We start from the raw sequence: 19766 nt of genomic DNA, 5'->3' as shown, positions 1-19766 counted from the left end.
CCCCTCTTGGAAACACCATGTCAGGCAGTACAAAGAATACACACCGCCGATGTATGTGTTGACACTGCTGGGGAATCCTTGCTACTTGATTGGTGGAATAGTCAACCAAAGTTACAAGCATGCTGTTCTGCCATTTCCCAAAATTTCACAGCGAGCACGCGGACACGGCGAGGTTGGTTCTCCAATTATCAACCATCGCTCCCCCCATACAGCCTTTTGGACGTTGACTTTCCCTTCCACGCCCTTCACCTTCAACGGCTGTCTTTTATCCTGTGAGGTCGAATGGTTCCTGGAGAAAGAATACAATCAGTACCCCTTGTTATTTGGCCTTGGCCTTTGCCGGCAACTCGATAATTGCCTTCATGTTAACACCTTGCTGCCCTTTTTCGAAATAAAGGTTGGCCTCTTCCCCCAAGCCTTTGACTTCAAATTGAATTCACCAAAGAACCACCTCAAGCCGTATTTAAAAGCTACACCAGACGACAGCTATACAATCTACCCCACTTGAAATTCTCTGTTCTTCAGATCGCACCTCATCTTTGACGCCGATTGCATTTCGCAAACTGCCGGATTTCGCTCGCCATCCCCTCCCCACCCCTTCGACGATCTGCCTTTGGGTCGAGCCAACTTCACACAAGTCATGGACAGTTGATGCTGAGCGGCCAAGGTAATTCGCTGGTACGGGCACCGCTCTGCCTGGCAGACGGTTTCTGTCTCTCCGTCATCCCTGAAGCCCTCCTCTACTGATTTCCGAACTGCGTACGCTGTCAAATCGGTTACTCCATCCTTCAGCCGCCTCTCTTGCCGTGCTCGAATTCCCAACCAGTTCTCGATTCTCAGAAGGGCCCAGTATGGCCGAAGATGGTACGAATACCTCCAGTGCGCCGCGATTCCTCGAACCTCCTACCATCACAGCCCTTAAACAAGAAGCCCGTGATGCATCCCCTCCCGGCCCTTCTCCGATGGTGCGCTCTCTGAGCGAGGATATAAAGGAAGAACGACAGGATTTACAAGATGCCGCCGAACAAGCCCTTAATGTTATACTTGACCTCGCTCTCGATGGACGAGTAAATTGGGTCAGCCCTTCTTGGGTTGAAGTCATCGGAACCCCGATCGACGAGGTGGAAGGTAAAAACATCCGTGATGTCATCTTCGATAATAAGGCCGTCTTTGAAGATGCGATTGAGTCGATGAAGAAGGATGATTCAAGGAGTCAGATAGTTCGATTCGGTGTCAAAACCGGTTCTGCTTCTGTTTTTCGTCCGGATCGGGCACGAGAAGCTGGTGATGACGATGAGGAGAGCGAGTCGGCAGAAGCTCAACCAAAAGATGACGGAGATAACAGCGTCCTCAACCTGGAAGGTCAGGGTATTATGGTCTATGACAAGCCTTCCACAGGAGATGGCCATGTAAGGAGATACCTGACCACCCCAAATCCCTTTTCCTGTTTTACAACCGCTAACAGCTCTCCTACTTTAGACGATGTGGATGTTACGACCATCAAGTCAGCCGCGTGAAGTTACCATTGGCCTTCCACAACTGCTTGTTGAATCACTTGGTGTGGGTGCCGAAGTTTTGGCAAATTACCTCACTGAACTGGCGGAGGTGGGCATTAATGATCCCGCACATCACCCCCCACCAATGCCAGTTCTCTGTCGCATTTGTGAACGGCAGATTACACCGTGGTGGTTCGAAAAGCACTCCGACCTGTGTCTGCAAGAACATCGATCAGAGATGGACGTTCAATTGGCTCAAGATAATTTGAACGAACATCGCCACTCCATTGTAAAGGTGTTGGATGCCCTTGAAGCTCGGAAGGCAAGACCTGGACCCGCAGAACTTGCCGGCCCTCAACCTGAATATAAAGGTCTACCCATCGGCCCTAGCCCCTCATCTTCAGGATTGGCCTCTGGCTCGTCATCCTCTTCCGGAACGCCGCCCCGTTCGCGTGATCCATCCACTTCCGGCTTGGGTCATTCTCGAACTCGCTCCTCCTTCGCCGTACGAAGGCCGCTTGCGCGGATCGTCGAGCTAGTTTTGGATCTTTGTGATACTGCTTTGGAGATCAGCATCCCTGCTTTGAAAGAGTCTAGATCCGAATTCGGCGATGAAGTCAGGACACAGTCACCACAGTCAGAGTCCCGTATATCGCAAGTGATGCAGTGGCAGTCACCAAGTAGTAATACCCTAGAACAGGAGCAAGGCTTAGCCGCCTTGTCTACAGACACCGAACAGCTCGCACGAGCTAAAGTAGACGCCGTCTTTCGTCACCGAAGAATCATTGAATACGCAGAGCGAATCCGTGTTGAGTTCGCCGTTCTTGTGGAGGAGTGTATCTCTGCAGCCATGGATAAAGCAGAACGTATAGCAGCTGGGGATTTGGATGACTCAACTAGTTCCAGCCCGACTGATTATGAGAATGAGACGGAAAAGTCTGAGAGTTTGTCTCAGCCCCAGTCTCAAGAGTCGCTATCATTAGCATTAGCCTCCACGACCGGTGGTGCATCAGATGTTGCAGTTGAGCACAATTCGAGACCTGAGATATCTCGAGGTTCATCATCTGTGGCTATTTCAACGCGTTCTAGCAGTCCGATGGAGTGTCCAACACCTCGCTCCCATAAAAGTGTCAGTATATTGGGACAGTCCCTCCTGGCAAAACGTGGGTCGCTTCTTGCCGAAGGCGATGTTGCAGATAGCGATAGTAGTGTCCTCTCATCCGTGCTGTCCGGTGAACGTCACACCGAGTCTCCGTCGTCCGAGAGAGGTCTGAGCCGTGGGACAAGCGTCAGGGAGCACAAGCGTCGAAGTCTCGTCCTCCCCGGGTTGTCAAGCTCTCCCCGCAGAGAATCTCCGGCAAGAAATGCTCCCTCATCGCCTCTCAGGTTGAATAGACCACGACTTTCCACTGGAGAAGTTTTGCCGTCACCAGCTACCTCCCCAGTCCTCACATCTGTCGACCTTGGTCCTCACAATTCTTCGTTCTATGTCCCTCCACATCGCCACCATCATCGGAGACAGTCGTCTACCAATTCCCCAGAATTGGGAAAGGCCCCTGTATCACCCCATCTCAGTTCTGTCAGTCACCCGCCACCACGTGCTGTGACGCCGTCTATCAAGGACTTTGAAATCATCAAACCTATTAGCAAAGGTGCCTTTGGAAGTGTCTATCTATCTAAAAAGAAAACAACACAGGAGTATTTCGCCATCAAGGTCTTGAAGAAGGCTGACATGGTTGCTAAGAATCAGGTTACGAACGTGAAAGCTGAGAGGGCTATCATGATGTGGCAAGGAGAAAGCGACTTTGTGGCAAAACTATACTGGACCTTTGCGAGTAAAGATTATCTCTACCTTGTGATGGAATACCTCAACGGAGGTGATTGTGCAACGTTGATCAAGCAATTAGAGGGGCTGCCTGAGGAATGGGCTATGAGGTATACCGCTGAGGTCATCCTTGGAGTCGAACATTTGCATAGCCGGGGCATTGTTCATCGAGACCTGAAACCGGATAACCTTCTTATCGACGCACGCGGCCACTTGAAGCTCACCGATTTCGGACTCTCGCGTATGGGGCTCGTCGGGCGCCAAAAGAGAATCCAGAAAAACCCCAATGAATCAGCGCCAGATTTGCTCAAGCAAGGCCCGTTTACTCGAAATACGTCTTTGGCATCATCGCGATCAGCGTCTTTTGATATTCCTGGGTCACAATCTCCCAACACGACTCCCTTGATTAACCCTGATTTTGGAAGCCCATGCCAACCCTCTTACTTCAGTCTTAACAAGGAACCGTCCTTCAGTCGGGAGCGTTCAAGAAGGGCATCTAGGTATCGAAGTGACAGCGGAAGTAGCGATACTCTGGCTGCCTCTTTCAAGAGCCTGCATCTGTTTGAGTCTGGAGATACCCCGTACGCCTTGTCAAGCCAGACCTCCCAACCTCAACAGACATTGTCAGTTGAGGAGGAATCCCAGAGTGAAGCGAGTGATTCACCACAGCTTTTCCCGGCTCATCTATCAAGTAGCTACCAGCCATCATTTCCTGTTCTGCATAATAATGCTCAACAGCCACCGATTCCTCCTGCTATGGCTTTGTTTAACCCCGAGGAACAGAACCAAGCTTTCGTTGGGACTCCAGACTACCTCGCCCCAGAAACTATCCAGGGTGTTTGCCAAGACGAGATGTGTGACTGGTGGTCTTTGGGCTGTATTCTCTTCGAATTCATTTACGGATACCCCCCTTTTAACGCTTCAACAGCCGACGAAGTGTTTCAAAATATTTTGGCGAGGAGGATCAACTGGCCTGAAGGATTTGAAGAATACTCATCTGAGGAATCTAGAGATTTGATGAACAAGCTCATGACCCTTAATCCCGAAGAACGGTTGGGATCGAATTCCGCTGAGAAGTTTCCGAGTGGAGGTGCCGAAATTCGCGACCATCCTTGGTTTTCGGGGCTTAATTGGGATACGCTCTTGGAAGATGACGGGTCTTTTGTGCCGACTGTTTTGCATCCAGAAGATACGGAATACTTCGATCCACGAGGAGCTACAATGCAAGGTTTTACAGAAGAACCTGATGACCAAGTTTCTCCCCCACCTGGAGGCTCTGGTGTATACCCCGACCGACCTCACGATGCACTATTCAAAGTCAAATCCCAAGTAAGCTCTTTAAAACGTGGGTTGATTCCGCTTCACATTCCGCCGCATATCCGCGATGGCCGAAGTCGAAGACTCTCTGAACCTGTCCTTGCGGATGATTTCGGAAATTTCAATTTTAAAAATCTTCCTGTCTTAGAGAAAGCCAATAAGGACGTGATCCAAAAATTACGACAAGAAGCTATGCAAGCTCAGCAGCGTTCTGTGCCATCAACAACAACGCCGTCGACAGCATCTGGGCCTTCCCTGGAAGGAAGCCCAATGCTCGTCGGCCCGCTGAAGCGCACTATGTCTCAGAATAAAGCCATCAATAGGCCGGCATCGCCATCGAGTCTTAGTCAGGCCAACTCCTCTTCTCCAAGCCGTCCATCTCAGCCATCGTCTCCACTTTTGGTGCAATTTAGCACGGGACAGCATCATCACCACGAACGACGAAAGACTTCCGGCTCATCTTCCACGTTTTCGCAACAGTCCATTGCGACGTCCCTGCAGCCTGGTCCCTTTGAGCCTCCACGACTTGCTACAAACCTAAAGATGTCGGCATCGACTGCATCCTCTCCTATAAAGCATCCGAAACTTCCATCGCCAGATAAACAGACCGGAATCCATCGTCAAAGTAGTGCCCCCACCTCGCGACAACGGTCCCAGACAATCGGTTCCCAAGATAGTGACTTGGCGCCACCCAAGGAGCCATTTGTTCCTGGACATCATAAACGTAGAAGTCAACTTTTCGACGTGTCACCATCTTCCTCTGACAATGAAGATCCTCGAGCAAAAGCACTTCTTAAGGTGCAGCGTCGCAGGCAAAGTTCTCGACGGCTTTCCCAGATAAATTTTGCTGACGGACCCTTCTTCCGTCCCCTTGATGTTCTTATCTGCGAGGATCATCCTGTCTCTAGACTTGTCATGGAACGACTCTTTGAAAAGCTGCGTTGCAGGACCATCACTGCGGTGAATGGAACAGAGGCAATGCGCTTTGCCTTTAGTGAGGTGCAATTCGATATCATCATGACTGAATTCAAGCTGCCTCAGATCAATGGAGCAGACGTATCTCGCATGGTCAGAGATACTCGAAGCGCCAATACTCACACACCTATTATTGCCGTCACTGGCTACTTAAAGGATCTTCCTGAAACGCATCATTTCGATGCTCTGGTTGAAAAACCTCCTACTCTCGAGAAACTCGTGGACGTTTTGTCCAAGTTCTGTCAATGGAAACCACCACCGAATGACGAAGAGTTAGCCCAGCAGCCACCAATCCCTGCATCTGCACTTCGTCATGTCTCGCTTCGTATCGAAGACAGCCCAAGCTCAGTTTCTTCAGGTTTTGCAGCAATTCCCACTAGCTCATACCGAGGTTCCAGCCGGGAGGAGTCACTTAGCAGTAGCTATTTTGGCGAAATGGAGCCTCAAAAATCAGATGATATTCCTGTTATTATTAGCCGCCAAGCTACGGGCGAATGGAGCAGCGGCCAAACTGGCGGACTCGGTATCATGGAGGAACCGTCTTCAATGCTCAAGACCGGCTTGTTGGAAGCTAGAAGCCCGCCGAGTGTGCCAAGTTTGCTTACGGCGACGTCTGCCCCTGCATCTTTCCATTTCGCTGGTGTGCCCTCCCTTCGAAAACCTAGGTCTATCGAATGTATTCGGGCCAAACGTGAGTCCATGGAGATTAAACGGTATGAAGGTGCCGAGTCAGGTGACGATGAAGATGAGGAGCTAGGTCGCGTACATGGACGAAGCAACCGTAGCCCACAAGCTACCACTGGGAAGCAGCGACGATCCGGATCGAAACTGGGAACCGAAATGCTCAGAACGAACAGCCGTGGAAGTGTCGTGAGTGCTGGAGATGATCTCTCAAAAGAGCGTGAGACTGATCTCATGGAATCCATTACTTCCGGTAAAGATACTACTGCCACGACCTCTTTGGAAGCTGCCATGGAGCAGTTACATGTTGGAGAAGAAGTTTTGGACGCATTGCCTGAGGTACCAGAGAAAGAGGGATCGTGCACCCCACCGGATGATGCAGCTGGTCGAGGGAATCCGGGGGATACCTCAACACTATCGGAAGACCAGGCAGAGGCAACAATTGGTGAACCGATAATTCCGACCAAATTCCCAGATCTTCAGGCGTCGGCCACGCTACATGATACAGATCAGTCATCGGCGTCGCATATTGGCACGTCATCGAAGCCTGAAAGCCATCAAGAAAGCTCCACTCCACCGGGAACTGCGTGCGGACCTACATCACTAACACCAGAAGCCTATCGTTCGAACACAATCGAGGATATGGATACGACTCCTAAAGCCGCCCTTTCTGGAAGACCTTATCTCGAAGCTCGCGAAGGCGATGATGGCGAACCAACTCCGCAAGCGTCCGATAAACAGAAGACTCATACGTTTGATCGTGTAGTGGGATGGATTAGGCGAGATGGCCGTTAAAACTTAACGAAATGAACGTCTAGCCTAATCCATCGTTCACCAAACTGTTTCCCCTCAAATCTTTTGCATGTCTTCTCTGTTAATTTTCTTTATTTAGCCTTTTTTTTTTTCTTTTTCTCACGGGCATCTATCTGGGTTCTGGGAGCGACACAATATTTTGCTAGGATCCGGATCATTCTACACTGCTTTATCTAGTGTTCTATTATTCCATCTCTTTTCTCTTCTTTTTTTCTCCTTTTCTTCTCTTCCCAATTTCTTCCTCCTTGCTTTCTTTCCCTCTTGTATAAGTCACAATTGCTACATTTCCTTCCTCTCCATCGAATCTATCCCAATGAGTTCGGCGAGCCAGGGGTTTTACCGCTTTGGGTTATGTGTACCTTTTTCTTTTGTCTGTCTGCCTATGCTTCTTTTGTTACCTGCCGTTGTACTGTACACTAACACTGTACTGCATATATGTCACTAAGCTACAGAGTGTGTTTTGTACGGGCTGCACCGGCAACGAAGAGGAGATTATAGCTAGTTTTAATCTGCTTGCAGGAGCAATGGGGTGCTAAAAAGTCACTACCTGGGGGTGCTGGAGCTGACTGGGCTTGGAGTGACTGAGCCTTTTATTTTTGCTTTTTTGCTTTCTCTCTTTTCTTTTTGGTCCTTTTCTACCGTGGATATGTAATGACATAATGAAATGAAATGATGACGATACGACCTGATAATGCAGATTTGATTTTAAGTGTGTTATATCGCATACATCTATCCGTTGAATTTGATACCTTGAAGTCACGAGTCGTCCTCAGGGGCACTTTACGAAAACCTGACTCAAAAGGGCAACTTCATTTTATATCAGCGAAGAGCAAGCAATTTTTAGCTCCATTTTCTTGAGCCGAAAATAGATCAGAAAAGCGTAGGCGATAGTATTTTTGTCCGTCCCTGCTGACGGGAATATATTGAAAGGGAAAAAGTAAAACTTGGATCCAATCTATCGATCAACTAAGTTCATCAAATTAGACGTCATACAGTCATGTAACAGAACATTACTCCTCGTCTTTCTCCTCGCTCTCCTCATCCTTTTCTGCCTTTGCACCCGTGTCATCTTCCTCCTCGAAAGTGTTGGCAGGAACACTGTACAGGCGAACAACAGATTTATTGGGATCCTTGACCAAGATGTACTTCTTAATCTTGTCCTCTTGGGCGTCGTCACCCTCTTCTTCGTCACGGGCGTCAAGGCTGTTCACCAGATCGATGATCGTCCGTACGATACCCCATCCATTCGCCATATTCAAGTTCATCTGTAAAGCGAATTCGCGAGGCTTATATCCAATGACACCGAGAATCATGTGTGCGGTTGCGGAGCGTGGGTTAGCGCGAGTCACGAAACCAAGCTTCATGACGTCGGACTTGGCGAGGATGGCCTGAGTGGTCCAGCGGGCGAGCTTGACGTTGTTGTTCTTCATTTCGGTGGCCACTACGGCACCACGCTGAGAGTACAGTTTAGAGCGCCAGTCCAGGGCACCACCAGCGCCCTGGGCTTTGTGGTCGAATTCATTGAGAGCCTTGAGAGTCACGTGTTGATCTTCTCCGCTGATGTTGTTCTTCAGAACGGCATCGATTTCAGTACGGACGATGATCTGAACGGGCTCTTCGTCCTTTTCAAGAGAGAGGTCGAACCGGCGGTATTTGAAGCCCTTGGAGGCGAGAGGTTCGGTTTCCTCAGAGGGATTGTAGAATGGGTTGGGGTGAGAGAATTCTACTTTGGCGCTGTCGGATTCCACAACAGTCTGGAGGGCAAAATTGTGGTTGATGATGGTTGCCTCGAGAGCAAGAGCCCCCGGAGTGTTGATCGAGTCGTGCTTGGCCTGGCCCTCCGAGGCTTCCATAGGAGCGTCTGCGGCATTCTCGTTGACAGTGACTAAGTCGATCGAAGCGTTGTCACGCTTGTCGAAGTAGATCTTGTTCCCGTGCTTGACGATGACGATATCCCAGGAATAGACGCTACGAGAAGCGCACATGAGCATGGACAGGATATCGGCGGTAGCGAAAACAGTGGCCTCGTCCTTTTCAGCCAACTCTTGGATAACGGGGTCAGCGCTGGTGGTAACATTGTACGCAGCGCGCTCCAAAGCTCGCAGTCTGCGTTCAGTATTCTTCACAGGAGCCTTGTCGTACGAGCGATCATAGTAGTAAAGGAAACCGTAGTTGTCCAGATCCTCGCCATCGGGAGTCTCCAAGTTCAACTTCGAAAGTCGCGAAAAATCAATCTCCTCCAACATAGACCACTCTGGGCGGATCGCGACTGAGCTGTCACGGTTTCTCTGTGGCTTATCGTAGTCCTTCCAGCCAAAGCGGCGACCGCGATTGCCACGCCCGCCACGCTGGTCATAATATCTGTCACCGCCAGCCTGTCCACCACGACCCCCAGCGGGTCTCTGGAACGCTCCTCCACGTCCTCGCTGAGCACCACCTCGTTGGCCACGGCCTCGGAAGATGGTACCTCCGCCACGCCCGAAGCCGCGAGTCTTCACAGAAGTTCTAGTATTGTCAACAACAGAGAAAGAAGATTCATCCTCGGCAACCTGGACTGCGAAAAGGCTGCTAGTGCCTGCGCCGTAGACTTGCTGATCTTAAAAAAAAACAATAAAAAAAAAGTAAGAGTTAGAGACCTAATTTTCCCCACGTTTTTAAGTATGCAATGAGAAGGTCGTACCTCTATAGTTCCGGTTATATGCTTGTCTTCCTCTTTCGCGGGAATCCTTAGAATCAGCCCCCCAATCGGCCATGCGGCCTAGTTTGTCGCCTTTTGAGAATGGGGCATACGGAACACCGTCAAGGTGGTTGCCAGTTGGGACTGGGGGACCCCAAGCATCCTCCTCCGACGGGAGAGCAGACACAATGTCCGTGAGAGAAAGTGGTGCCATATCGAACTCTGTAGACCCACTGGGCACAATTTATTCAATATGTCACCTTGACACGGCGCTGCGGAGGGTTTTGCTTTAGAGAGCGATGGCGTGCAATTATGAGTTTTCGAGCTGAATTCAGATGTTGAATTTCCATGTGGGTGTAAAATCTTGGCACGGTTGCACTGTTTGCATTGTCGTCTGTATTGGTTATGTAAGAAAGCTTGGCGTTGGGCGGCGCTCGCTACGAGCATCGAGCACGATGAGTATCAAGCACAGATATCAAACAATTGGGCAACAGATTTCTGAAGATTGGGTGTCATCTAGATAGCACACCATAGTAAACCATAGCTTGTTCCTAAAAACCGCTACTCAAATCATATGTAACAAAAATGGTATCAATACGTATATACAGATTGCCCAAAATCATAATTAAGACAGTGAAACAAGGAGAAAAAGGACGGGCTCGGGAAATCATGAATACATCGTATAGTCCTCCGCCACATGGGCGGGGCGGAAGGGTAAGTATCCCTCCGCTTGCATTATCGCTGGCTCCATTTTGCTCCCCAGCACACTATTCAGTGAATCTCTAAACTCGAATTCTTCGAGGACAGCACCAAATCCATAGCAGCGGACCTTGGCTACAAGGTCATCCATAACTCGTCTTATATCGTCTTTCGTTAATAGGTGATACATTTCGTGGTTTTTCAGTGATTGTAGTGCCATGATTGGGGTAATTTCGTTGTCCGTTACGAGTTGTCGGCTGAGGTTAAGCAGGGTGTTAAGATTAGCTGGCGGAAGATCATATGTTTTCACCGGGTATTCATAGCCTCTACTGGCACTCGCAACCACCGAGGGCGGCGGGCATGTCGCCATTAAAATATGGCCGGCGACCATGTCCTGGTCCTCTGCATCATGAGCACGCCGGCATAGCCGCTCTATGTGATCTCTGCATTGTCCTTCGAGTCTATTATCAATCGTTAGGTGGGGAAAGTGTACTTTATGGGGGGATAAAAGGCTTACGTGAGGATAAAATCGATCCCCAATTGCGGGTCGCGGTCAAATATGCCGGGAACATCGGCAACGGTGGAGTGATCGCCACTCGGGATACTTATTTCGCTCGATATTGCTGGCTGGCAGCTCTTCTGGGTCTTCGGCCCTTGGTATGAATACGGCGAAGAGGTAGGCTGCGCATCTGCAAAATCCGATCCCGGGGCACCCGGACTTCTACCCGCTGAGACAGTCGTATCCGGAGTCATGTAGTGGGTCCCACTTGGGTAACCAGCAGAGTGCGACTGGGCGCTGCTCTCTTGGTAGCTCCGCTGACTCCCGGCCCGGGTCATGCCTCTACGCTGCTCCAGCTCAGCATCAACATTGAAACCATGCGAGAGCAGAATCTCCCTCAGGATCCTATTCTCTTCCTTTTGGCTTTCTAGGGTTTGTCTTTGCTGGTGGAGAGACATGTTGGCCGAATTTATATCGTTCGCATAACCTTCCCGGAGGCGCGAAATCTCAATCTCCAAGGCCCGGATATATTGTTCCTTTCTTTCTCGGTGGGTTCTGCAGGAAGGAGTTAATACTACGTGGGCCTTTGGGCTAAGTTCGAGAGGGATACCTCTGGGCCTGTCGATTCAATTCCTGGCGTCGAGTCTGAGCTGGCTTGCTATCCGGTTTCGGGCCTCGCCGTTTTGGAGGCTGCCCGTCTATCGGCACGTATGAGCCTCAGCCGAAACGAAGAGGGTCATCGAAATAACATCCCATACCTCTCGTTTTCTTCTGAAGTCCTCCGCCAAGCGCCTTGAGGAAAGGCATTGAAATAAACGACGATTCCGCGCTCACCGGGGCTGTCATGTCGCCTAGAAGAATATGCCACTCGCGCAGGTTCTTCCTTCCAATGAAAAAGCCGCTAATCAGGTGCCATTGTAAGGCGGGATGCACCTTACACCTGATCGGGGCTCCTCATTGATGGAAGACGGCGCGATAGAAGTAAGCATCGGCCAATGACATACCATGCAGGGGCAAAAAAGTACAACAAAGCAATGATAGCCAAGGATAAAGCCGAAGATATAGCTCAAATGCAATTGGGAGCTGATAGGGGCGTGGGTGATTGGCATAGGCGGAGTCAAGCTGCCTTGTCTGTACAAAGGCACATTGCCAAACGAATCCGGGACCAAGCCCAATGAATTGGTACCTACTGCTCGTTCAAAAAAAGGGAGAACTAAGGGCAAGTGACAAAAGACGATGAAAGATAATGGAATTAATGTTTTCGTCGACCTACCTGGTGCACTGCCAACATTACTCGAAAGCGTCTGCGTGACTGGAACCCCCGATTGCCCAGCCATTATCCCCTGGTTGGTCCCCGACGGCTCCATTCCAGATCGACTCGTATACTATCCTCAACAGAGCGAGAAAAAGGGTCTAAGCTTTTCGAGAAGGCTGCAGACGGCCTTTAAACCTCGTAATTGATGGGTCGCTGTTGGCTCAGACAAAGAAGAGGGGGGGGGGGCGTTTTCGAAAAAGGGCTTCGGCGCGATTGAAGGTCAAAACTCGGGAATGCCGAAGCCGAACGCACACGAATCTGCGGTTGAAGGTGAAACTTTCTGCTTACGTACGCGCACGACGGGCTGCTTGAAGACCGTTGATGGCGGCGTTGATCGATCTCCAGATACGAGCAAGAAGACAGATGGAATTCCATGCCAGTGGTAGGTTCCCAACGGCTGCAGGCCTGGTCGCAGCAAGGTCGGCCTGCAACAAGCTTCGACTTGCCAAGCAGCGGGCCTGTAGCGCGCACGTGATTGGCGCGGCAGTCGGGCGAGTGGCGGTCCGTGTGGCGCTGCTGATTGGCTGAGCTGAAACAGCACGGGCTCTGTTACGTAATCCACTGCCGCTTTGAGAAAAAGTTAGCCGAGACAGAAGCCGACCACGTGATAACGTAATCCACCACCGAGCGGATCACCAAATTCAATATATCTTCAATTTTCTAATTAGCCCATTTCAATGCGTGAGAATGCCACCAATTCGCAATAAAAATGCAAGAAACTCTATAGAGATAGAGGGAAGACTTGAGCTCGCAATATCTGTTTTTAAAAATGAAGAAATATCCTCAATTCGTGAAGCTGCATGCTTATTTGATGTGCCACGCTCTACTCTTGCCTATCGACTCAAAGGCAGACCTGCACGGGTGAATTTACGCGCAAATTCACATAAATTGACTGAGCCTGAAGAGAATCAGCTAGTTCAATGGGTGCTGGATCTGGATAAACAAGGACTACCCCCGCGGCCAGCATTTGTTGAGAATATGGCCAGCCATACATATATATAGATATCTTGCTATAGCGGCAGCATCATTGCCACTTCTTTTCAGCCATTACTGGGGGTCTAGGGGCGTAGAGGCGGTTATACGGCCGAGCAGGTGTCGCAGGTACTATCGTGGGGATGCACACAACCAGGCATTGTTTTGCGACCGAAGACCTGGGCTCCCCGTGGGTGTAGATCGAGAAATGAATTTGGTCATAGTTTCTAAAAAACGCAGGCGCGAATGATGGCGTGGATCGACTATTCCTAGCGAGTCACTGCATGACTGACAGTCTTACTCAAAAGAAGAGCTGGAGCTCTCACGCATGGCCGTTTTATATACCGGATCGTGGTACGGAAAGAAACGCCTGAACAGTCAGGTTTCTCGAGCGAAGATCTATCTATTTACTGTACAGATAACCCCCTTCTCAGCCATTCGCAGGTCTCGCTTGCGGAAGCCACGGATGGGAAATCAAGTCCTCCGCCGTGGTCCGGTCCTCGGGCCTCCAGCGCAGCATTCTAGAAATAAAGTCAACAAACTGGGGCATTCCGTCATCATAATCAATTTCTTTAGCCATAGACACCAGGTCCTTTTTTCCGATGAGCTCGGGGAATTTGAATTGTCCTATCAAATAAGTTAGCGGCGTCTATTTAGGACATCAGCTAGCATACCTTTAGCGTCAAAATACCGAGATGTTTCTTTTCCGCGGCGGAGAAGATCAGGTGGAGGGGGCCCCAGGAGGGAAATGATCTGGCCTAGATGAGCTTCGTCTGCTGAGCCTGAACCGCGCGAGTTCGGCGGTGTGTCGAAGGGTCCGCGGCCACAGAACAGGTCCCAAAGCTGATAGACTATTAATGGTGATCATGATTATGACAATGAGGTCTTTACCATAGCTCCCAAGTTCCAAATGTCAGCACTGTAGCTCCACTCGCCCCCGAGACAAACTTCCGGCGCCCGATATCCCTCTGGCTGGATGGGGTGGCTGTTCGGGGGACCGTCACCACGCACGGCAAGCCCAAAGTCAGTTATTACCGATCTACCCAGTTGGTCGGGCGACAGTCCCCAGTAATTTCGGGATAGGTATATGTCCCGACCGTCCAGTTGTTTCCGTGGAGAGGGATCGTTCATCTCATCTTGCGCGACCGAGTCGAGGATAGATGGGTTGCGTAGGGCCAGTAAGATGTTATCGGACTTGAGATCTTGTTTGTCCGTTAGCTGTGACCGATTATAGGAGTGGGTCGGTTGAATGACTAGGTACCTGTGTGAATAACGTGGCATTCGGTGTGGAGGTACCGCAGTCCTTCTAGTATGAGTTTAGATACCGGTTTCAAGACGCCGAGAGGGATGGTGTTTCCTTCGAAACGACGGTTCAGCATCCATAGTGGTTCACAAAGCGCATCGAAGACCATGCAAATATGAGTGCCGCCCGGGCTATCAACACGAAACGAGTCTAACAAGGTGGCGACAAAGTTGCGGCCTGGATGCTGGGGGTTTGCTTTGGTTATATGCTCAGAAATACGCAGCTCCTCCTCCGCAGATCGTTGAGATACATAATTGTTTGTGTTAACTTTGATGGCCACATATCGGGGCGGAAGCCATCGCCACCTATGACATAGTGAGACAAGGATTGAATATATTATCAGATAATCTTCACATACTGGTGGAGATCGCGTGCTAGCCATACCGTTGAACTTGTTCCCCAGCCTATTTTGGCGGCGATTTGGTATCGGTTGTTGAGTATCTCATAAAGACGTACAGGATAAAAGTGCTGAGGCTTATGTATAATGGGGTGTGTGCTCTTCCTCAACCAGATCTGCCGTTGGGAGTAACTTTGCCGGCAAAGGGCAGGGCTTGCAGGGAACGGACTGAATAATTCTTCTAAGGTACATGGCCCACGAAGGGATGAGTAAGTTACTTGCTGCCCACTCTGTCGTCGTCGTGTTGAAAGCAGGGGGGTGTGATCCGCTCGGGGGTGGATAACGTTAGTTAGTTCATGAACCAGATTCTCATGTCATCAACGGGGGATTTGTTTCCGTGGTGCAGCATCGAGACGATCAAAAAACGGAGAGGAAGAGGAAGAGTTGTACAATGCTCATCATATCAAAGTAGAGTTAAGTGATAAGTATACATTAAATGTCATTTAATTCCTTCCCATCGCCTTCTCAATTGCAGCCAATCCGGCCATAACCTTCTCATCATAGAACCTCCGCCCAACGACCTGAAGGCTCACCGGAGCACCCTCGAATCTTTGTGGGCCGGTGTACAGATCATAGTTGAAGCGATCGTGCTCGTTGCGTGGAGCATATCCCTCTTCCCGAACATCCTTCTCCAAATCAACAGTGGTGACGGGGAAGACAGCAGCCGGGTAGTCCAACAGGTTCCATTGAGAGGTGTAGCACCAATATCTGGCGGCTTCGTGTGGAGGAGCGACGCCGGGAGTCGTGGGGCACAGGATCAGATCGACTTCACCCGTTAGGGAATTTGCGGTAGCGGACCAATGGGCAGCGTACGCATCACGGTAGCTGTCGCGTTCAAGGCAGAGCTGCGCAAAGAATCGAGGTGATCAGCCTTTTGGAAAACCCATGATGCTACTGAGCGGATATGCATACCTTCCAATATTCAGCCATGTTGTGGTCCTTGACCCTTGGTTGTTCAAGGATGAATTTTGTGAGGGGTAGAATTGGTTCTCCCGTCGACTTAAAGAGGTCAAGAACTTCTTTTCCTGCGTCCGGCCAGTAAAGCTCAGAGATGATGTCCCAGGCCTTCCTGTGGTCATAAGACACCCAGTCGACCACCTCCATTCCAGCCTTCTTACACGCCTCGGCGACCTCTCTCAGTGCACGAAGCACTGGTGGGTGCGGCTTAACCACGCCATCATCCCATTGAACCGCGATCTTCAGGGGTTTGTTAAAGGTGACGGATGCCCAGGGCAGTGGGGAGAGAGAAGCGTCAAAACGCCACGGCTCTGCATCAGCGATGACCTTCATGAATAGATTGACTGTTTCGCGCGAACGGCAGAGAGGACCAAATGTGGCAGCGATCGCATCCTTGCCCTCCATGGGAAGCTTAATCCCGCCAACTGGAAGACGCTTGCAGGTAGGCTTGAATCCATACACGCCGTTATTGCTGGCAGGATTGCGAACGCTACCACCGATATCACCTCCAACGCCCTGATGCTTAAGTCAGCATATGTAGTTCCTGGGTTTCTATCAGTCCACCTGCTACTGACCAAAACACTGCCACCAAAAGCTACCAGAGCTCCTTCACCACCACTGCTTCCTCCAGAGGTAAGGTTGCGGTTGTAGGGGTTAACAGTGCGGCCATAGATGCTGCTCTCGCACTCAAGATGCATCAATGCTTGGGGGCCCGTTGTCCGAACGTAGAAGACGCAGCCAGCGTCATAAAGAATGTTGTTGAGAAGGTTGTCCGCGGAATCATCGTCGGCCCAGGCAATGAAGTTGGCGTGGACCTTCTTGCCCTTCATGCCGTGGTGCTCTTTTATCGAGATGGGAAGACCATGGAGCGGGCCAACTGGCTCCTTAAGCGAATCCAAATATTTTGCTCGCGCAATGGCTTCATCCCACATGAGTTCTGTGACGCAGTTCACCTATTTGAACTCAAACAGAAAGAGTCAGTACTTGAACCAAGGTAATCAGGAGCCGGACATTGGACTTGACAAAGTACGAACCGCTTTCTGTGCCAGCGCGGCCCGTCTGAGGAACGCTCTTGTCAGCTCCTCTGATGTAACTTTCTTGGTGCGCAGCATCTCCAGGAGCGCGATGGCATCATAATTCTGTGTAAGCTCGAATTCTCGCTCCGTAAGGTACTGCCTCGGAAGACCTTGGGAATTTAACGGCAGCGGATCGGGGATATCTTTGAGCGGCGGTTCGACTTTGGCAAGAGTGCCATCGCGATAGTCGCGAATTGACTGTGCCTTCTGCTGCCAGGACACGGTAGCCATTGTTCCGAGAAATACAAAGGTATCTGGAGAGAACTTAACGTTGGAAAGAGAGAATACGGTTGTCACACGCAGAACACACAATGTTAAGCTACGCAGGGACAGTGTTTTCGAAGAGCGATGCCGTAGGTATAAGTAGTAAAATATCCACCAACGCTTGAGCGGGGACGGGAAAGAGAGCCTAGAGATACTGGTTGAATCCTAGAAGTAGCCAGGCGTCTCGTCGAGCGGAGCTCTATCTCGTCCGTCTGTCCGGTCCACGCTAACCCCCTCACTTCTCAGGAGGTACAAGAACATTATCGATCTCAACGACCGAGTCAGGTTACTCCACTGTGCTGTCCTTCAAGCCGACCCAACCGACACCGACTACCGCTCCACCCGGACCCATGGGGCTCAAGATTCTCGACACACACCTCAGCTTCTTCTCCAGACTGTTCCCCCTGGGGCAAGACAAGGTTGGCTCCCAGCCTTTCCCGGCGGAACTCCCCCCGCCGTTCACAGCCCTTTTGGATAAGCGCGCTCGTGTAGCTTGTGTGGGGGGGTGGTACATATTTAGTTTAAAGTGGCCAATCGGGACACTGTTCACTCGCCCATGCCGCGAACGAGAATCGCGCGATGATGTAGTGAGATCTAGGGACGCATGTACTCTACATGCGTCTTCGCTACTCGATATGTATGTCACAGACACTGCTGTCGAGAACTGATGTTGGAGAATCGACGTGCACATTCCAGTGCCTGAATTGCGGGGGATGAAATTGACGTGCCGTGCAGTGTGGCCAACTGCGGGGATTTTGAGTTGGGGAAGACATCCACCACAGCAAAGTTAAATTTCCCCACGAAGACGCTGGTTTGGAGAGAGCGAAGACAAGTCTCAGCTGTCGAACTTCTAGGCAGCTAGCCAGTCAAGAGGTGGTGATCGCCCGGCCTGATAACCGGCGGATCAATGGAAGGCCATGGCCATGAAAACAACTCGGTTATCAGTCCATTTGGATAACCACTTCCCCTTTGCCGTCTCTCCACTGCACGTTCGGAATCTTCTTGATCCCTCTATGGCTAGCCAAAAAAAGTAACAAATATATATACGGAGCGGTTTCGCCCCACGAGTAGACCCTCACGTCCAGTGGCTGTACGGAGTCGACTATGGGCTGGTCTTTAGCAGAGTCACAGAAGCACCAAACTCCCCAGCCTGCTCGTCCGTACTGGCCCACAAATTTTGAAAGATAGTTCCAGAACCGTAAAAATAAACCAGTTGACCAGGGGACAGGATCTCTACGCTCATTGCTTGTTAGGGCACACGCCGTCGAGCCTTCAGCAGGCCTGCTCGATGTGCTCCCTCCGTTATTGAGCACAACCGGAATTCGCATGTACCAGTATCCCCGCTCGAGTATGCCCAGTCGACGTGTTTGATGGGCTGGTTTAAACCGGGAAAGGCCCATTTTTTCGGATAGCAAATGTAGGGGTGGTGTGATATGTGTTGTAAACTTCGCCTTGTTAGATGCTTCCGGAGGTGGTGGACGAATCTCCGCCGGCAGTTCTGGCAAACTGGAAGAACCAGGATTGTCCGAGAATAGTATTTCTTCCAATTCACTAGATGGAATAGTTTCTTCTAACAGTGAAATGATATCATCTTTAGTTTCGGGAAGGCAAGTTCGTTTTGGCGGAGACGCTACCTCTGAAGATGATGGTGGTTCACGAATCCGCACTGGTTTAATGGACCTCATGGCGGGGCTGATACTTCTCTCAGGGTCTCCGATAGATCTGAATGAAAATTGAGATCCAAACGCAGATTCTGAAGGTACCTCAAATGAACCCAATTCGACAACGTTGCCTTGCGAGACAGGAACTTCGCTGGGCTTCTCTTCCGTGGCGGCAATCGGCTCCAAGATGCTTATTTCTCCAGCCGGGGATTCCATGCCAGAATCTCCATCCCTTTGGGCATATTTCAGGACGTCCCATGTCGGTGAAAAAGGTGGTTGAGAATCAGGCACTGTCGCTGGCGGAGTTTCAAAGGAATCCGTCTCGTTAAACTTGGTGGGAGAAGGGATAATCTCCGTATCACCCTCTGCACCCTCGTAGAAATCACACGAAGGTCGCTCTTCAAAATCGTCATAGAAGACAGAATCATCTCGTTCATAACCAGCGTCTATCCCCCTCTTCCATGGAGGTGTTGAACGATCGGTAGAACCGCATCTACCACGATTCTCCTGATCGCTATTACTAGCTTGAGTGAGAATATGTAGTTGATCACTTCCATCCGAATCATCGGGATATATCCTGAACTTGGTGGCGGGTTCGAAATGCAGGAAAGCGTTTGCAAGCGCGCGATGGTTGGCATCATCTTCTGCATCGCCTGGAGCGGAAATGTGGACTAGAACTTCGATCGAGGGCTCCATTGCGGAAAGACTAACACGTCATTTTGAGACACGGTCCTCGTTGGGTACGATGGCACACTTCCTGCTTTCGTGACAGACAGGCCCGAGTCCATTCATCGTTGATTGTGTTCTCCGTAGCTGAGTCGAGGAAGTGGGAGCGTGGT

At 50.4% G+C, this 19766-nt stretch overlaps 6 protein-coding genes across 6 annotated transcripts; 1 reads left to right on the top strand and 5 right to left on the bottom strand.

The window, feature by feature from the left end:
- The first annotated feature begins 254 nt into the window (after positions 1–254).
- CIMG_02369 (AGC protein kinase) lies at positions 255–7904 on the top strand. Its single transcript, XM_001248597.2, has 2 exons — positions 255–1409; positions 1480–7904. Exons 1-2 carry the CDS (start codon positions 852–854, stop codon positions 7087–7089), a joined length of 6168 nt encoding a protein of 2055 aa, XP_001248598.1. The 5' UTR covers positions 255–851; the 3' UTR covers positions 7090–7904.
- On the bottom strand, positions 7904–10085 carry CIMG_02370 (eukaryotic translation initiation factor 3 subunit D). The gene is made up of 2 exons (XM_001248598.2): positions 9788–10085; positions 7904–9703 (listed from the first exon to the last, which is right to left on the bottom strand). Exons 1-2 carry the CDS (start codon positions 9996–9998, stop codon positions 8118–8120), a joined length of 1797 nt encoding a protein of 598 aa, XP_001248599.1. The 5' UTR covers positions 9999–10085; the 3' UTR covers positions 7904–8117.
- Positions 10086–10347: 262 nt separating this feature from the next.
- Positions 10348–12392, bottom strand: CIMG_02371 (uncharacterized protein). The gene is made up of 5 exons (XM_001248599.2): positions 12256–12392; positions 11741–11833; positions 11593–11680; positions 11001–11537; positions 10348–10944 (listed from the first exon to the last, which is right to left on the bottom strand). Exons 1-5 carry the CDS (start codon positions 12347–12349, stop codon positions 10452–10454), a joined length of 1305 nt encoding a protein of 434 aa, XP_001248600.1. The 5' UTR covers positions 12350–12392; the 3' UTR covers positions 10348–10451.
- Positions 12393–13624: 1232 nt separating this feature from the next.
- CIMG_02373 (CMGC/SRPK protein kinase) lies at positions 13625–15202 on the bottom strand. Its single transcript, XM_001248601.2, has 5 exons — positions 14931–15202; positions 14531–14877; positions 14161–14471; positions 13944–14112; positions 13625–13896 (listed from the first exon to the last, which is right to left on the bottom strand). The coding sequence occupies exons 2-5, from the start codon at positions 14679–14681 to the stop codon at positions 13700–13702; spliced, it is 828 nt and encodes a 275-aa protein (XP_001248602.2). The 5' UTR covers positions 14682–14877; positions 14931–15202; the 3' UTR covers positions 13625–13699.
- Positions 15203–15338: 136 nt separating this feature from the next.
- On the bottom strand, positions 15339–17382 carry CIMG_02374 (acetamidase). Its single transcript, XM_001248602.2, has 4 exons — positions 16961–17382; positions 16502–16879; positions 15882–16442; positions 15339–15814 (listed from the first exon to the last, which is right to left on the bottom strand). Exons 1-4 carry the CDS (start codon positions 17231–17233, stop codon positions 15413–15415), a joined length of 1614 nt encoding a protein of 537 aa, XP_001248603.1. The 5' UTR covers positions 17234–17382; the 3' UTR covers positions 15339–15412.
- A 364-nt stretch (positions 17383–17746) lies between these two features.
- CIMG_02376 (uncharacterized protein) lies at positions 17747–19731 on the bottom strand. The gene is made up of 2 exons (XM_001248604.2): positions 18901–19731; positions 17747–18833 (listed from the first exon to the last, which is right to left on the bottom strand). The coding sequence occupies exons 1-2, from the start codon at positions 19621–19623 to the stop codon at positions 18516–18518; spliced, it is 1041 nt and encodes a 346-aa protein (XP_001248605.2). The 5' UTR covers positions 19624–19731; the 3' UTR covers positions 17747–18515.
- Positions 19732–19766: the final 35 nt, after the last annotated feature.

This window comes from Coccidioides immitis (genome assembly GCF_000149335.2).
Source record: "Coccidioides immitis RS genomic scaffold supercont3.1, whole genome shotgun sequence".
Classification (NCBI taxonomy): Eukaryota; Fungi; Ascomycota; class Eurotiomycetes; order Onygenales; family Onygenaceae; genus Coccidioides; species Coccidioides immitis.
Note: the sequence above shows the minus strand (reverse complement) of the source record. Positions and strands in the feature narration are given on the sequence as shown.

What these genes read in the sequence shown, in the direction of transcription:
- CIMG_02369 (XM_001248597.2), top strand. Translation starts at nt 852, where the DNA reads ATGGCCGAAGATGGTACGAATACCTCCAGTGCGCCGCGATTCCTCGAA. An exon ending in CTTCCACAGGAGATGGCCAT is followed by an intron (nt 1,410 to 1,479) that starts GTAAGGAGATAC and finishes CTCCTACTTTAG; the next exon opens with ACGATGTGGATGTTACGACC.
- CIMG_02370 (XM_001248598.2), bottom strand. Translation starts at nt 9,998, where the DNA reads ATGGCACCACTTTCTCTCACGGACATTGTGTCTGCTCTCCCGTCGGAG. An exon ending in ATATAACCGGAACTATAGAG is followed by an intron (nt 9,704 to 9,787) that starts GTACGACCTTCT and finishes TTTTTTTTTAAG; the next exon opens with ATCAGCAAGTCTACGGCGCA.
- CIMG_02371 (XM_001248599.2), bottom strand. Translation starts at nt 12,349, where the DNA reads ATGGAGCCGTCGGGGACCAACCAGGGGATAATGGCTGGGCAATCGGGG. An exon ending in TAATGTTGGCAGTGCACCAG is followed by an intron (nt 11,834 to 12,255) that starts GTAGGTCGACGA and finishes ATATTCTTCTAG; the next exon opens with GCGACATGACAGCCCCGGTG. An exon ending in TTGAATCGACAGGCCCAGAG is followed by an intron (nt 11,538 to 11,592) that starts GTATCCCTCTCG and finishes TCCTTCCTGCAG; the next exon opens with AACCCACCGAGAAAGAAAGG.
- CIMG_02373 (XM_001248601.2), bottom strand. Translation starts at nt 14,681, where the DNA reads ATGGTCTTCGATGCGCTTTGTGAACCACTATGGATGCTGAACCGTCGT. An exon ending in ATGCCACGTTATTCACACAG is followed by an intron (nt 14,472 to 14,530) that starts GTACCTAGTCAT and finishes CGGACAAACAAG; the next exon opens with ATCTCAAGTCCGATAACATC. An exon ending in TCGGTATTTTGACGCTAAAG is followed by an intron (nt 13,897 to 13,943) that starts GTATGCTAGCTG and finishes CTTATTTGATAG; the next exon opens with GACAATTCAAATTCCCCGAG.
- CIMG_02374 (XM_001248602.2), bottom strand. Translation starts at nt 17,233, where the DNA reads ATGGCTACCGTGTCCTGGCAGCAGAAGGCACAGTCAATTCGCGACTAT. An exon ending in CTTTTGGTGGCAGTGTTTTG is followed by an intron (nt 16,443 to 16,501) that starts GTCAGTAGCAGG and finishes CTTAAGCATCAG; the next exon opens with GGCGTTGGAGGTGATATCGG. An exon ending in ACATGGCTGAATATTGGAAG is followed by an intron (nt 15,815 to 15,881) that starts GTATGCATATCC and finishes TTCTTTGCGCAG; the next exon opens with CTCTGCCTTGAACGCGACAG.
- CIMG_02376 (XM_001248604.2), bottom strand. Translation starts at nt 19,623, where the DNA reads ATGGAGCCCTCGATCGAAGTTCTAGTCCACATTTCCGCTCCAGGCGAT. An exon ending in AACCACCATCATCTTCAGAG is followed by an intron (nt 18,834 to 18,900) that starts GTAGCGTCTCCG and finishes CACTGTTAGAAG; the next exon opens with AAACTATTCCATCTAGTGAA.